The sequence below is a fragment of the Glandiceps talaboti genome, chromosome 10 (genome assembly GCF_964340395.1).
Source record: "Glandiceps talaboti chromosome 10, keGlaTala1.1, whole genome shotgun sequence".
NCBI classification, from domain to species: Eukaryota; Metazoa; Hemichordata; class Enteropneusta; family Spengelidae; genus Glandiceps; species Glandiceps talaboti.
Genome location: NC_135558.1, coordinates 19,096,256 through 19,112,548, shown reverse-complemented (window position 1 = coordinate 19,112,548; position 16,293 = coordinate 19,096,256). Strand labels below are relative to the sequence as shown.

Sequence of the window (16,293 nt, the reverse complement as noted above, 5' to 3'; positions counted from 1 at the left end):
GTCAATACTTTGGTACATTCAATGTACATGTAGCAAGTAAGGATAAGCTTGGTCACTGATGCCACCAGTGTAACAATAAGTCAATTGGTTGAAAAAAATATCTTCATTCAGCTGCAGAACACAGTATTGTACACATAAAGTACCTACACATAAAACACATCAACCTAGGGTGTTAAGTCAGTACATTAGATTCCCAAGTGCCAATCTAATGTGGAGCTCCATATTGGAGTGCGCCCTCAACATACATCCACTATAATCTTTTGTTTGCTACATATTCTGACTGTGGTTGTGATAGTTAATTCATTGTTGTTGTTTTTAAATTTTAGCACAACTGAACTTCCTGGTTCTATAGTGCCATAAATGTTATTTTAGGGGTGTGTAGATTATGACTTGTTCAGTTTCATTTGATAAGATTCTTGAAGTGCAAATTTGTGACAACAAATGCTATTCTGGGTCAAAAATCATTCTTTTAGAATGTTTTTGACAAATAAATCTGATACAGGTATGTGGTAGTGATGTTCCTAAGGATGTATAGATAATAAATTGATCAATGTAAAATAACTGTGTAATTTAGATGTGAAAATGTTATATTTGGTCAAAGACTCGTTGATATAAATGAATTATTTTAAAGCATATTCAGTTGGGCTGCAATGTCATTGGCGATATTGTTTTATCTATGACAGGAACAAAAAAGACTCCAATCTCTGCAGTTAGAACGTCAGCTTCTGGAGCAGCAGAGAGAACAGGAGATGATAATAGCCAAGGCAGAGCAGCATAGAGAAGAACTACTCAATGTTATTGCAGAGGTAGGACTCTAAATTCAAAGATATCATATATCTTGAATCACAGTGTTTCAGCTGTAGTATTAGTGTGGCAGATACAATGTATGTCATGGCATGCCCCCTATATATTGGCATTTTCTTTTTGATTCTCAGTTGGTTTTTCTGTGCTCTTGTTGAACCAAGATATCAAGGGGCTGTGATCCATCTTGTAATTTCTATATTCTCGGTGGACAACTATAACAGAGGCACTGCCCCCCCCCCCCCCCCCAAAAAAAAAAAAAAAAAAAAGAAGAAGAATTTTCTTGTTCTCCATGAGCAAGCTATGGGGGGGGGGGGTGCATCCTGTTACAATTTCTATGCTTTCTGTGGACAAAGTTATAACATAGGCACTGAGCCTCTCTACTGACTTCTGTGTCTTCTATGACACAAGGTAACAGGGCTGTGAGCCCTCTATTCTTTTCTGGAAAACTGGAAACTACATTTGAAAGTCAATTGTGATGTGTTATTTTCACCAAAACTACAAAATGACTTGTTGGATCAGTACTAAATGAATGTAAATATAATGGTGCTAGAATGCCATTAGCACTTCATATATACAGTCATGTATTTCATAATCAGTGGTGTGTGAATTTGAATTTGAATTTATTTGGCAATAAAATATAGCAAAAACATAGTATAATAGTATTGCTGAGGATAACACTACAGAGCAATTAATACTTATTTCCATTGTGTGGCAGATTAAAAACTGGTTCCAACATAACATAACGTCTTTCTCAAATCTATTTCTTCAGGATCAAGAGAAAATGGACAAGGGTATAAAATCACAAGTTGAAAGAAACTACTTTGAGCAACAACAGCTGGTTTCAGCACTCTACCAAGGTATGTTTACTACAGTTGATACATTTCATGTGAATGCTATGCACTCTACCAAGGTATGTTTACTACAGTTGATACATTTCATGTGAATGCTATGCTTACAAAACTTGTGCACATTATTCATATGGGAAATGACATCAATGTGGTACTGGGAACATTACTTATTTCTACCCTGGACTTATTTTAGCTGAATATGCATATAATTGTTTTGTTTTTTTTCTGTGGAAACAACTGCTAAATCATTGTATTCATATTATGCAAAATCAGTTTGTGTTGTGTTGAAGGAAAGGATACATTGGTGTCATGTCACAAGTTATTCTTATACAAAACATGCACACTGTAACGTGAGACTCAAAAGTACAGTAGACAAAATTTACAATTTTCACAGTTTAATACGAATGCTTTCAAAACAACTGACAAATTCCAAAACTACATAAATTTAACTTCATCTTGAATTATCAATACATGATTGTATATGTTGTGACATGTGCTAACAACAATTGTATTTAATGTGTGTCTGGTCAGATTTAATTATTTACAAGTGGTGTCCTTTTTTATTTTCCTCTTCAGTTGAGAAGAATTCACAACAGCTGATGCAACAGTTGTTAGCAATTAATGAAAAGTAAGTTTTCATATTTGAAGAGGTGATATAATACTCTTACTGCCTGCCCAGGATGTACTAGTCAACATGTATTACCCCGAGGGCTGTTATGTAGCAACTAGTGCTGGAAGCCCTGAAATTCTGTAGTTCCTACATAAAAGCATAAGAGGTAATGCAATGTCAACTAGTGCCCGAATAAGGCCAGGCAATAAATAACATATCACATTCTCAGACACATAGTCTATCTGTAGTCAAAGCAAATATCCCTGATAAGATGTCTGTGCTGCATGAATATTGCCCTAGGGAAAATGGAACATGACTAGTGCCCCTATATGCAAATTGAGGTCACTAAGGGTGAATAGTCCATCCCATGTGATATGATCTAAGCCAATCACAGAAGGCTATATGAAAACAGTGTGTTAAATTGGGTAATAAACTCATGTTATGAAATGATTGCATTTGAAATAGACAGCATATCACTGCTAGTACTATTTCATGAAAGCATTTAGACCCAGAGAAGTATACTATAGTTAGACAGTTTATATTAAAGGTACACATGTCAATATAATTAGATAATTTTTCCCATTAATAACTTTAAAAGAAAATCAAATTAAATGTTTATTTATTTTTTTGAACATTTTCATTTCAGAGCTCGCAAGACTGAGGAACTACTTGAAGCCATAGAAAGAGAAAGGTAAGTCTATCATGATCAATATGGAAGAATGATAGGGATTGCCGGTGTCTGTCTGTCTGTCTGTCTGTGGATGTGTGTGTAAACAACTTAAAGTCAAAAACCGAGAGAGAGAGAGAGAGAGAGAGAGAGAGAGAGAGAGAGAGAGAGAGAGAGAGAGAGAGAGAGAGAGAGAGAGAGAGAGAGAGAGAGAGAGAGAGAGAGAGAGAGAGAGAGAGAGAGAGAGAGAGAGAGAGAGAGACAGACAGACAGACAGACAGACAGACAGACAGACACACACACACACACACACACACACACACACACACACCTAGAGAGACAGGAAGGGTTGAGACAGAAAATAAGAGAATAGAGAGACAGAGAACAGCAGAGACAGAGGAGACAGACAGACACACACTATGACTGAGATAGAGATAGATCTCTGCCATCTTATTTTATCATATTAATTGTATATTATAGAATGGAGTTAGATGAGACTTTCAAGGTGGCTTATGAGGAACATAACAATCTCAGGGAAAAAGATGTCATAGGTAAGTTTTGACAACTTGGTGAGTAGCCTTTGTGTTCACTTGTCATTTTTATTGGGCAACCACTGGGATAGATTATACATATCTGTTTTAATTTATTTTCAAGATTTCTACAGTAAATGTTACAGAACATTTGAAAACTCAATGATCTAGCAGCATCAGTAAAAATATAAGATTTGCATGAAATAACAATAATATGTGTTTTGTCTTACAGAATCCATGCAAGTTATGCTACAAGATAATAACAATTTAGAGTTATTGCGTCAAGCTTATGAAACTAATAAAACCAACATAATCAGAACAACACAAGTGGCGTAAGTATCTCATCATCTTTTTTTAATAAACTTGTTTATCCATGATAGAATGTCAATGTTATTTTTGCTGTAACTGAATTATTTTTCAATCAACTTTGTTTGATTTTGCTGACTATGTTTTACTAGTTAAAGTTGTCAAAATCTTATTATAATATATTTGGAGGTGTCTACATATTTGTAGTAAAGTACCAGTTTCAACATTGGTAAAAATGAAAATTTTTGAGCAGCTACCATGATTATAGCTATGATATTGAGAAGTCCTAATCTTGACAGCCCAGATATGGGAGTGCAGACTCAAGTTGTGGAATGGAAGGGCCTGAACCTTGGAAGGTCCCAGGTGCCATACTTCCAATTGAGGTCCAGAAGAAACTGTGAAAGTGTGATCACACCTCGTGAAAAGCTTAAATACCTTATAGATAGAAAAATGTGCACATTCTTGTCGACAATGTTAGACTCAAAGTGAAAATTCATCAGTGCTTTGTTTGCAATAAAGGCTACAGTCAAAGTCATTTTGCAAAGGAGCATAAATTATACAATGACTGTGGGCAAAGTATGACCACGTATGTGGAAAAATTATTGCACAGCTAGATCTCATGATGTTTTTTAGAGCAATACATCAGATGTGGTTATACATGTAGGTATTAAATGATAAAGATGTTTATTTCACCCATCATGACATTGTGATTCATTTCATGTCATTGTCTGTTGTGGTTGGATTTTAGTGACAGTGACAATGCTGAGAAGTTAGAACTGCTATTAAATGCCAAGGAAATGAACAAAGATGTTCTCATGAAACAACTGATGAAAGATGTAAGTCTCTGGCGAATGATATTGTTCAAAATTTGCATATATAATGTATCTGATCACAAATTTTCAGAATGTAATTAACATAAATCCTACGCCCAACTTACCTTAATCATCATATGGCTTGCACTGTTGCAGGCATTCTCATATGCTGTGAAATAAAATGCTATGTGTATTTAAAGTACAGCCAAAGCCTACAGCTGTCATGTTCAGATTGATCAATTTTTGAAATTGTACTTTAGAAATTGATTTATTGAATAAGTGTGTGATTGACTGATTGATTTGTTGATTGATTGATTGATCAATCAATCTGGAAATTGGTGCTGTAAAATTGACTGATTGATCAGTTGATTGATTGATTGATCGGCAAAGTATTATATGTCCAAGGTTATTGACTTGAAAAGAATCTTGCTGAATAAAATACAAATAGTGAAAGACGTGCAGAAGTATACTTAACCCATCGGTGTGTGGCCAGGAAATATATTCAGAAGGAAATACATTAACTGTCTTTTGTTTGTTTTTTCAGGAAAAATTCCAAATGGAAGCCTTTGAAGCACTTCAACTTGAGAAGGATGCTAAAAATCAAAGGATAACGGCACAGGTATGTATGGCAGGGATTTTAGTGATTTCACCTTGTGAGGGCGCTGTAACAGATTGTACAATAACTTGCACGCTGTCCCTCAGCTTGTTCCGTACTTGTACATGCTTATTGCAACCTTGAAACTTTCGTACAGGCAGGTACATGTATGCATAGCAGTGAACTCGGTAATTGGCCTTATTAGCACATTGTAACATGGGGATGGGAGGGGGGGGAGGGTACAATGTACTTACATATACACTGGACTTTTAGGCTAAAGTGATTAGGTAGTGAAAACTGTGATGAGAAGTTTGCTGTGTTTCTTTGATTTGTGTGTATTCATGTTTTTCATCAAAATCAAGTGTGTGATTGATTTTTCAAAATTCTGACATGGAATTTATTCACAGAAATGAAGTATAATGTAAATAACCCAGTACTGTAAATTGATTTTTCTTCTTCAGATATCACTTATTGAGCAGCAGTTAGCTGAGTTATCATTGATAGAATGGGAAAAGAAGAATGAGAAGTCTGAAACAGAGAAAGTGGTACTACAACAACGACGTAGTGATTTAACTAGTATGTTAATACAGTTGATGGATGAACAAGAAAGGAGACAGATTGAATTGAAGAAGAGATTGGTAAGTTGTCCATACACTATTAATTCACCTTGTTTGGCGATTGCGACCTAAACTTTATGTGAAGTACAACTTGTCCCAATGTGATTATTAAAATCTGATGTAGGAAACTTGGCACGATTTCTTTGTTTACCTCCTATTTTTATTGTCGCTTGTTCTGTGAGCACCTTGTACCTACATCTGACACAATACCATAGGAGTTCTCATACCGAATCTCATTCTTACTAGTAGCCAATCAGAATCTGTCTTACAATATAACACCTGACGTTCGAAATTGAAACATATAGAACCACTGAGCAATAACAATAACATTGTTGTCTGTGCTCTGAGCTCAAGCCCCTTTCAAACAGAGAATTCTGAGGTACTGAATCCTGTATAACTGTCAATTCAAAGAGGAACATCTGACAATTCATGCTATTTACACACATGCATATGTTCATCAGCTTGATGAGATCAAATGATTTACAAAAGGTTATAATGCATGCACAAGCAGTTCTAAGCTTTTAATCTGTTTTGGTTGACGATCCTCATCAGAATGACAACTCTCATGAGGATTCTCATCAACATCACTAGCTACAATCCTAAGATCAACAGAGACAGGGACATTGGACTACCTAACATCTACAATCAGCTGATCATACTAGTGATTAGCTGTAACCATGGAATCGGTCATTCTGATGGGGATCATCACCCAAGACAGATTGAAAGCTCAGTGCTAAAGAATGTTGAACTGTTTGAATGTGTATTATAATCTGTGTAAATTATTTACACTCTTGTTTACACATATGTTTTACAGCTTGAAATGGAGAGAAAGAGAGAAGATGATGCTGTAGATTACTGGTTGGTTCAATATCAAAGACTTCTGGACCAGAAACCACATTACCTTATAGATATGGTATGTATGTTTATGTACTCATACAGTTAGGGGGGTGCTACTGATAATGCATTCATATTAGTATGCTGAGAAAAAAAGAGCTCACTCATATATGGGGCAAGTCGAAATGCTAGACATCTTGAGCTATTCTGCTTACTGTAAAAGTGACCAACGGTTGCCACTGAGGGCGCTGTGCCTAGATTGACAGACATACTTACCCACTTTCAGCTTAATTCAACAACCCCCAAACCAGAGATTGAGGTCTTACTATGTATAGACTAATTATGGAGGCCTTTGTGCAATGTGTTGAAGGCAGAAATGACAAATTCCTCGTCAAAAGTATTTTCCAACTGGATGAAGAAAGAATATTGGGGAACGATATGATTAAACTTGTCCAAGCTCAATTGTTTGAACATAAGGAAAATACATGTAATGGTGATTTCAAAATTTTGACTTATCCATTTGTATTTCAAGCACAGCACAACCAATGATAGAAACATGTATATTGTAATGTCTTAACTTAGTACAACCAGGGTATATGGTACATTTATACAATATTTATTCACTTTTCCTTTGATTTTTTCAGGAGAATAATCTTGAAATAGCAGTGAGGGATATTCTTCAAAGAGCCAAAGCAGAGGATTATATTCCTAACTTTTCTAGACATCGTGTTTCTATTGAGACACTGTGTGTGATGACAGAAGAAGATCTAACAATTGTAAGTCAGTGTAACTTGATTTGAAAACACCTACATGTTGAAAGACAATGGTGTACATAGATCCTGAACAGAGGAGAGAACTACTGTCTATGTACATAAACACAGACTAGAACTTGACACACCATTTCATGTTAGAGTTTCATACAATTACAACCCATAACACCAAAGTAAAGCATTTTCTGTCAACTGTTACAACCCATAACACCAAAGTAAAGCATTTTCTGTCGACTGTTACAACCCATAACACCAAAGTAAAGCATTTTCTGTAGACTGTTACAACCCATAACACCAAAGTAAAGCATTTTCTGTGGACTGTTAAACCCATAACACTAAAGTAAAGCATTTTCTGTATCTACCACAATCATTTATAGCATCCATATCAAGTGTAAAAGTATACTGTTGCATTTTGCTAATTGACAGCATTAAAAAGACCACATGCTAGATTTGTAAATAAACCAATTGAAATACTTTTACACTTGATTTGAATGCTATAAACAAGTGTATGTAGGATATACAGAAAGTGCTTTACTTCAGTGTTACCCATTGCATCTTGTAATCTACAGCAAAAATTTCACCCAAAAAATGTTTTAAATTTACCTTGTTGTTGTTGTTGCTGCTGCTGTAAGAATTTGTCTTCAGTTTTGAACCATTCTTGACTTTTCATCTTCTGTCTGTAGATGGGTGTGCATGAAGTAGGTACAAGGAAGGGTATCTTGTTGGCAATAGAAGATTATATGGTGAGACAGAAGAAGGAGGCCGCCATGGCTGGACCAGAAACCAAGATAAGACCACCATCAGCTCCAGCTGAGTCGAGGGCTGCCGAACCTACAGCTCCTCCTGCTGAAGAAATTATCACTCATGTCAATGCAGAGTGTGTTGTCTGTATGGAAAGACTGGTAAGTATGCTGTGACTTATTACACAGTATTACATACCAGAGATTACTTGCATGGGTGCGCATGCAGACTTAGGCTCTTGGTATTTTCACTTCAGTGCAATACCGAAAATATTATTGCATACCTGTATGCAAATGAGAATGCAATCATTCGCTACACAGAAAACTCTGCAAGCACAAGTGCAAATACCCGTGAGTACCCACATGGGGTTTTGTTGTTATTATATATGTTTATCTGAAACAGCAAATTTCCATAAAAAGATCATGTGATTTAATGTGTAGCAAATGATTGCATCCTCATTTGCATATCATTTGCATGCAGGTATGCAATAATGTTTTCTGTATTGCACTGCAGTGAAAATACCACTAGAGTGAGCACACCAGTGCAAGTAATCTCTGGTATATATGTAATACTATATATCGTACTAACAGTAAATAAGTTTTGTTTGGAACTAAGTTTGAGAAATTCCATTTCCAACTTTAGTCTAAAATAATATGATTAAAATAATTGTGTACAAGACTTTATATGGTTACAAACTGATCTGTAGCATCTGATCATATGAAATATATGTATTAATTGATAATCTCACATTTTTACAATGGTTACAAACTGATCTGTAGCATCTGATCATATGAAATATAATATATGTATTAATTGATAATCTCACATTTTTACAGAGTATTAACTTTATGTGGATTTTCTCTTTCAGTCTGATATGGTATTTCTGCCATGTGGCCATGTCTGCTGCTGTTACCAGTGTTCTACGTCGCTGGATACCTGCCCAATGTGCCGTACTCATCTGACAATGAAAATTATCCTCAACAAGCAAGGATAAGTGCTGCAGTACGTGTGCTGTGTGATTTCTAGTGGTTATATCAAATGTTTACATTACTTACAAGCTTCTCTCTGGTGTAGTTACTGTTTTCTGAGGTACTCCTGACTCGTATGGCAAATTCCCAGTTGTACAAATGCTACTGTATCCTGCTTTTCACATGCAGAAAAAGTCAAGGCGAGAGCTCACATAGTTTTACACGGATTAACCACTCAAATTTACATAAACTTGCGAATGAAGTTTCTACTTGAGGTAGGAATCCGAGAGACTTTTGCATGACTATATACGCTAGACAAATAGTAATCTACAAAATGTATTTTACAGTGTAGTGTAGAAATGCCAACTACTGTGTATTTGGAAGTGGTGTTTTTAAGAGATTGCACTACTGAAAGATTGACTGTATTACCAAGAGTCAAAGTCTAGAAGTATTAATAATGGATCAACTGCATAATTGATTAGTCTCAGTGTTTATCAAACTGATCATGCATTGTGGTAGTTATGACAACGGTTGGTTGCGTGACAATTTTTTGTACATAGGGGAAACAAATGGAGGGAACATATAGATATGTTAATTTGGAAAAGAGTATAAGCCAAGACTTTGGGTTGTATTTTAACTTCCTTAGACTCTCATGATTATGTCTCTTTTACTGTGGAAGGTTATACCCAAGTTTAGGGTCCCAGTGGCATTTTATGCAGCCCAAGGATTTTTTGTCTTGATAAAAGGAACTGAAATGGCCTGCACAACATACATCCACGTATGTTTTATTTTCCATACAAATGTATACACCACCCAATGCACATGTGTATACTCACTCACAAATGAAGACATGTACCTTCACAATGTTTACACACACACACACACACACACACACACACACACAAAGACATGTACTCAACCATACCCACAAATTTAAGCACACATACATACATACGTACATACATACATATATATATATTACACACACACACATACATACATACATACATACATACATACATACATACATACATACACATAAACACACATATATGTACAAATACGTACATACATAAATACATACATACATCATACACACATACATACATACATACATACATACATACACATAAACACACACATATATGTACAAATACGTACATACATAAATACATACATACATCATACACACATACATACATACATACACACATACATACATTACATACATACATTACATACATACATACATACATACATACATACATACATACATACATACATACATATACACAAATTGAGATATGCTCCTCACACTAAAGTTACATACACACACACACACACACACATACATACATACATACATACATACATACATACATACATACATACATATACACAAATTGAGATATGCTCCTCACACTAAAGTTACATACACACACACACACACACACACACACACACACATGCTCACACACGCACACACACACACACACACACACACACACAGACTTGGTGGTCAATATTAAAACTAAAAGCAACGTTTCTACAACCTCTTACACACACACACACACACACACACACACACACACACACACACACACATATATATATATTCCTTTTGCTGTTAAATTGTTATGGCCGAGTGTTATATTTTATCGGAATGAAAAGTTTCATGTTCTTCTAATTATAATTTCAACAATGTGTGGTTGATATTTTGAACAGATAGTATACAGATTAATTTGATATTGATCACCATCCTAGCATCAATCACATGATGACAAACAAACACACATTCTTACCTCACTGTCATTAAAAACTGTAACAGACATAATTGATGTCTCCAGTAACAGAAAGAAAACAACAAAAACTGAAACTAAGAAAAAAAAATATGACAAAAAAATAGATAAGTTAACACTGAATCACAATTTTCATGCTAAATTTTTTTTTAGCATTTTGATAATCTTTTTTTAAGTTTTCATCAAATTTCAGGCTGTTTTCAGCCACCAGTATTATATATACCTCTACAGACATGAATGAATATTCTAAATTGTGTCTCTTGACAGAGCTTAAATTCCTTGCTGATGTGCAATTACTGTATATTAATATGCCTTACTAATTCTAACCGCTGTACATATCTTTACTAACCGTTCAAGATAATGTAAAATTAAAATATAGTATAGGAGTATGAAGTGGTGTGTGTAAACTAGTGATAGCGCCCTCTAGTGTTTTGCATAAGAAAGGTATGCAAGCGATGTCTGTAAACTAGTGATAGCGCCCTCTAGTGTTTTGTAAGACATTTGTAGTGATGGGTGTACTAAAATGGGCAATCGCACTCTCACATGCTGGAGAAAGAATTATGAATGCTCTCTATTCGGATCGTTGCAAAGATTGGATGTACTCAATAGACTTTTAATATCAGCATTTCCTTTACTTCTCAGCTTTTTTCTGTTCATGCCTTCCTAATTTGGAAATAATTGACATGTTTCACTTTTTTGTGGATCAGTAATGATAAAACAGTGTGTCCCTGTTATGACCTTACTGGATTTTTTCAAAAAAGTAGAATTTCTGTTAGAATGGCATCATAATATGAAAGGCCATATCTGTGCAGTTAATTGGCTAAAAAAACGATATTTGGTTTCTATTATAGGAGTTGCACCCCTCCTTTCAACTAGGAAAATTGTATTTAGTTTGCCTTCATTATAGGAGTTGCACCCCTCTTATTTGGGTCAACAGGGTACATGGTATTTAGGGACCAGTGTTTATGATAAAAGAATTATATAGTTGCCTTGACAACAGTTTGGCCCCAGCAAACATTACACTGCTTCTGCTATTTTCCTTTCAAGTTACAAGATTTTATGTATGATTATAAGGAGTGTAATGTTAACAGTGTGAAGAGATTCTGCGTGTACTACTTTATAGCCTAACTGTAGACTATCACTACTACACCATTCCACTATCCTAACAAACATATTGATTTTTTAAAGTTTTTGCTCCATTCCCACATCTACCCTGACGACTGTTCAGCGCTAGTGTTTAAGCCCCGCCCTGCTATACACATAACGTGTGCAAAACATTAGCATAAATTTGAATAGACTCAACATAAGTGGGTGATCGACATCTAATTATGGATTCATCATGTGACCTAATTGCACGATTTAAATGTCTAATTATGTATTCGACCAATCACGCTGTATATAGGAATTCCATTTGAGACTAGCTTTGAATGGTTGTCAGAATAGACTTGGAACGATAGCGAAAATTAAAAAAAATCAAAATGTCAGTTCGGATATATTAGCGATAGTCATTCAAGTCTACAGATAGGTTAAACTTTAGGAACACATGTTGTAACTAGTTTCTAGATGTATAAAACTTAGAAGCTTACAAATGAACTTTTAACGTCAAGATAATCAACATTTTACAGTGAAAATTGACATAGCTGTAAACAGAGAATGAATGAAACGATGTAATAGGAATCTTCTATCAAAATGTCTTTACTGTGTATTGAGTCTAAAATCAGCAATTAAGCTACACTAGCTATACTTGAGATATTATTTTTTAGATCGAAGACTAAAAATATATTCAAAAGAAAGTGTTGAAAGTACCATCAATGATAATTAGGAGTTTATTTTATCACTAAGTAGTATAATATTCAAGTTAAAATTGTGGTTCATGGGGGGGGGGTTGCAGATTGTAGGGTACAAACCGTCAAAAATCAAAATGATTGGAAATGTTGCACTGTACTCTGTCTACACTCAGACCCCTGGTCTGAGGTCTACACAGATATGTGCACTCACAAGTGATAAAATACTGTGCAGGGTGAGTACTTCCAGGGGTGTGTACTATATTATGATTTATCTAACGAAATAATTTCAACAAATGTTGCGAGTGCAGCTTTTATATTTGAACTGTATTGTGTCTCTCGATATCTTTTGTGATTATTTCCATGTAGTGACATTATGCATGGTTTCAGTATTAATTTACAACTCCAGTCACTGTAGAAATATTTTTCATACAATATTCTTTTTAACCATGATATCACTCAAACCACTGTTATTATTCTGGTGAATTGAGGCTTCTGTTTACTAAGATAGACGCAAACTAAAACTTTTGTCGCAACATGTTGATACAACATTGATACGATATTGAATAAAACATTGGTTTAATTATAGTCTCAGTTGGGAGGTGTCTCTGAAAACAAGTTTTCTTAGGTAGTCACACACATACATATGTCCATAGGCTGACACAGGCAGTGTTTCATTGACAGAGATCCATAAACTTACAGTGCTGTTTTGGGACTTCCAATGTTTGTACTATCTTGGTCACAGGGTGATTATATTCACACAACTGAGGAACCACTAATCATCCACTTGTGTAATCTACCACATCAAATAACAATAGTTTTAGTTTGTGTCTATCTTAGTAAACAGAAACCTTGGGTTGTAAAGTCCTTTCTAGTTTTGCAGCTTGACTTATTTTCATCATAGTATTTCTTTTACAGCACATTGCATATTACTGTTCTCTCTCTCTCTCTCTCTCTCTCTCTCTCTCTCTGTTTGATACAGTCACACACAAACTAATAACAAACTGCACATTCTACAAGCTTAAGATAGCAAGATCGCAATGTCTTACTACATTTAGTCTGAATGAAATAAACCATTTTAAACATACTGCAACTAGTCGCACAGGTATCAATATTTTGAGGTCTGTATGATAGCACATTAGTTCATTTCATTTAGACAAAATGTTGCATGAAACTGTTCATTTAATCTTGCTATCTTAAAAGTGTAGCATGCGCCGTTTGTTATCACCTTCTGAGTGGTTGTATTAAACACAGAGAGTGAACACTAACCTGCAATGCACTGTATATTCATTTTATGGCGAGTATTAAGGTTGAAACTGCCTTAAAGGTTTGTTCCTTCTTTAGACAGATCTTTCTTCAGTGAAGTCAGAAACATAGTTTTATATGTCACACTTTGCCTGGGCATTAGGGCATTAGCCTGTAAGTTTACAACTTGTGTATCATGTCCTCTCAATGTCAAAGTTGAAAGGTCAGGGGGTCACGCTTTACCACAAATGGGAATTCTTACGGTGAATGATTTCCTTATCATGTAGTGAAACAATTATGAGAATGTTTTATTATAAAAAAAAAAAATATTGGAAATAATTTTAAAATATCCCCATCTTCTCGAGTGAAAAGAAGAGCCTAATAAGAGATCAAATGTCTTTCATTAATCTATCGAATATATTTCTTTAGATTTTAGCAATTACATAGCAGTCTGATAGATTTGACTTGAATATCAATTTTATTCAATCTCAGTGTCCAGAAAATAGAGTTTTGTTTCCCGTCTGTTAGTGTCATTGATGTGTGCACATTTACCATATGATCAATAGCTATTATGCCATGCATGATACAGATTCAACCAAAAATATCGAATATATCCTCTGGTTATTCTACATCACGACAACGCATGTCTATGTCACTGGTTCTGCAGTGTTCAAAATATGAGTCAAAACCCTCAAAATTGCCATTACTTTCCCTGATTTAAAAAAATATTACTGGCAATGGTATAATTATATTCTGCAATATTTTTCTCCATTCAGCCAGAAAATACTTTTGACCTAAGGGTTATCGCTACTCATTGCTAGGGCCACTTAGGTGACTTGTATTTTCCTTGGCTGAACGAAGAAAAATATAGGGGAATAATATTTGATTATATAACAATATAGTAGTGATATACATGTGTATCTGTGCTTGGTGGTTTCATGGAGGTAGGAAGGACAGGAGAAACAACTTCCTTAATCTGCTTAATTATCCTTTGTCTTAGCCCATGTTAATCCCTTTATCTTGATTGTCCGAAAAACCCATTGGTACAACCTGCATGACCACCATTGCTTAGTCCTCGAGAGATTGCCATCAGTTGCTAGGGCGTGTCTCCAGTTACTAGTCCTTCCTACCTCCATGGTGGTTTTAAGTGCAAGTGTTTTCATTTGTCAAATAACTTTCTCATGTTATGTGAAATTTTTCTTGAATTGTACGGTGTGTTATAATGTTTAGCAAAATGTAATGTATGCACTGATGTGAGAATATTTTCAATATCCGATTCAAAGATTTGTAGTCTGTTTTCAGTAATGTTAATGAAATCAGCACTTCACTATAGTTGAATAAACATGTACTTGTATCAAGTTAACCCGGCCATGTATTAAAGTGACATAAGCTGAATTTATATAAGCTCTTGACTCAAATGAAAATACTTACATAAAACCGCAAGTAAACTATGCCAGTATAATGTTAATGTGAATGCATGTCTTCTATAACATTACAATTGTCTGCTGGCATTGTTAGAGCATTCTTAGAGTAGTAGGGACGTCCTCAACATTTCTACACACACAATAAATTACGTCATTAGATCATTTGAAGAGCTATACTGTAATACCAGGTTTGAGTTGAGTCAATTGCCAGTGATGGTTAAGTATGTTTCAGTAAGTAGAATAATGTGAGTACCTTTTAACGATGTAGTAATGTTATACCCCCAAAACCTATAAACTCAGCTTATGCCCCCTTTAACTCATTGTCAACCACAGATACTGGAATCTATTAGAGTATATATGAGCAATGTATATACGTAGTTGGTTGTTATGATTTTTTAATGAATTTGTCCCTTTTCTTTTGATATTTGCTTGCACTAATAAATGTAAATAATAATAAAACAAATAAGCCACATAGAAAACGGTCGAAGGTTGTAAGTTTGTCTGCAAAAGTGTTTTACTTTATTTCTTACAATTACGCAAATATCAGATTACATCATCACACATTGATCAAAATCCTAAAAAGTATCGATCAGAAGATGTTCATCAGTTGAATTGGTTGCATGATAACTATTTTTCTTACATTAGCCATAACCATGAAACAAGACAAAAACTGAACAAAGATCTCCACACACCTAAGTATAGAAGTGGCTTTGGACAATCATCAATTAAGTTTGCAGGCACCAAAATCTGGAATAGTTTACCACACGATATTCGTAGTATTTCTTCCAAAAGTCTTTTTAAAAAGAAGTTTAAACAATTTCTTCTTGACGAGTCCTGTGTATTGTAATTTATACAAGTTTTCCTTTGCACCATTCCTTGTTGTTGTAGTTGTTTTTTCCTCCGAAGTTATGAGAACAGCAAATATGTGTAAATAGTAAT

General features: G+C 34.9%; 1 protein-coding gene across 1 annotated transcript in view; it reads left to right on the top strand.

The window, feature by feature from the left end:
• The window catches only part of LOC144441044 (E3 ubiquitin-protein ligase LRSAM1-like), a 39,327-nt gene extending 29,382 nt beyond the window's left edge, over positions 1-9,945 (top strand). Inside the window, exons 9-21 of the mRNA XM_078130554.1 lie at positions 684-806; positions 1,574-1,661; positions 2,229-2,280; positions 2,909-2,953; positions 3,410-3,480; positions 3,692-3,791; positions 4,514-4,601; positions 5,122-5,196; positions 5,634-5,810; positions 6,604-6,702; positions 7,268-7,399; positions 8,077-8,295; positions 9,003-9,945. Coding sequence (XP_077986680.1) covers positions 684-806; positions 1,574-1,661; positions 2,229-2,280; positions 2,909-2,953; positions 3,410-3,480; positions 3,692-3,791; positions 4,514-4,601; positions 5,122-5,196; positions 5,634-5,810; positions 6,604-6,702; positions 7,268-7,399; positions 8,077-8,295; positions 9,003-9,128 — 1,395 coding nt within the window. The 3' untranslated portion in view covers positions 9,129-9,945. The remainder of the gene's footprint in view (positions 1-683; positions 807-1,573; positions 1,662-2,228; positions 2,281-2,908; positions 2,954-3,409; positions 3,481-3,691; positions 3,792-4,513; positions 4,602-5,121; positions 5,197-5,633; positions 5,811-6,603; positions 6,703-7,267; positions 7,400-8,076; positions 8,296-9,002) is intronic.
• Positions 9,946-16,293: the final 6,348 nt, after the last annotated feature.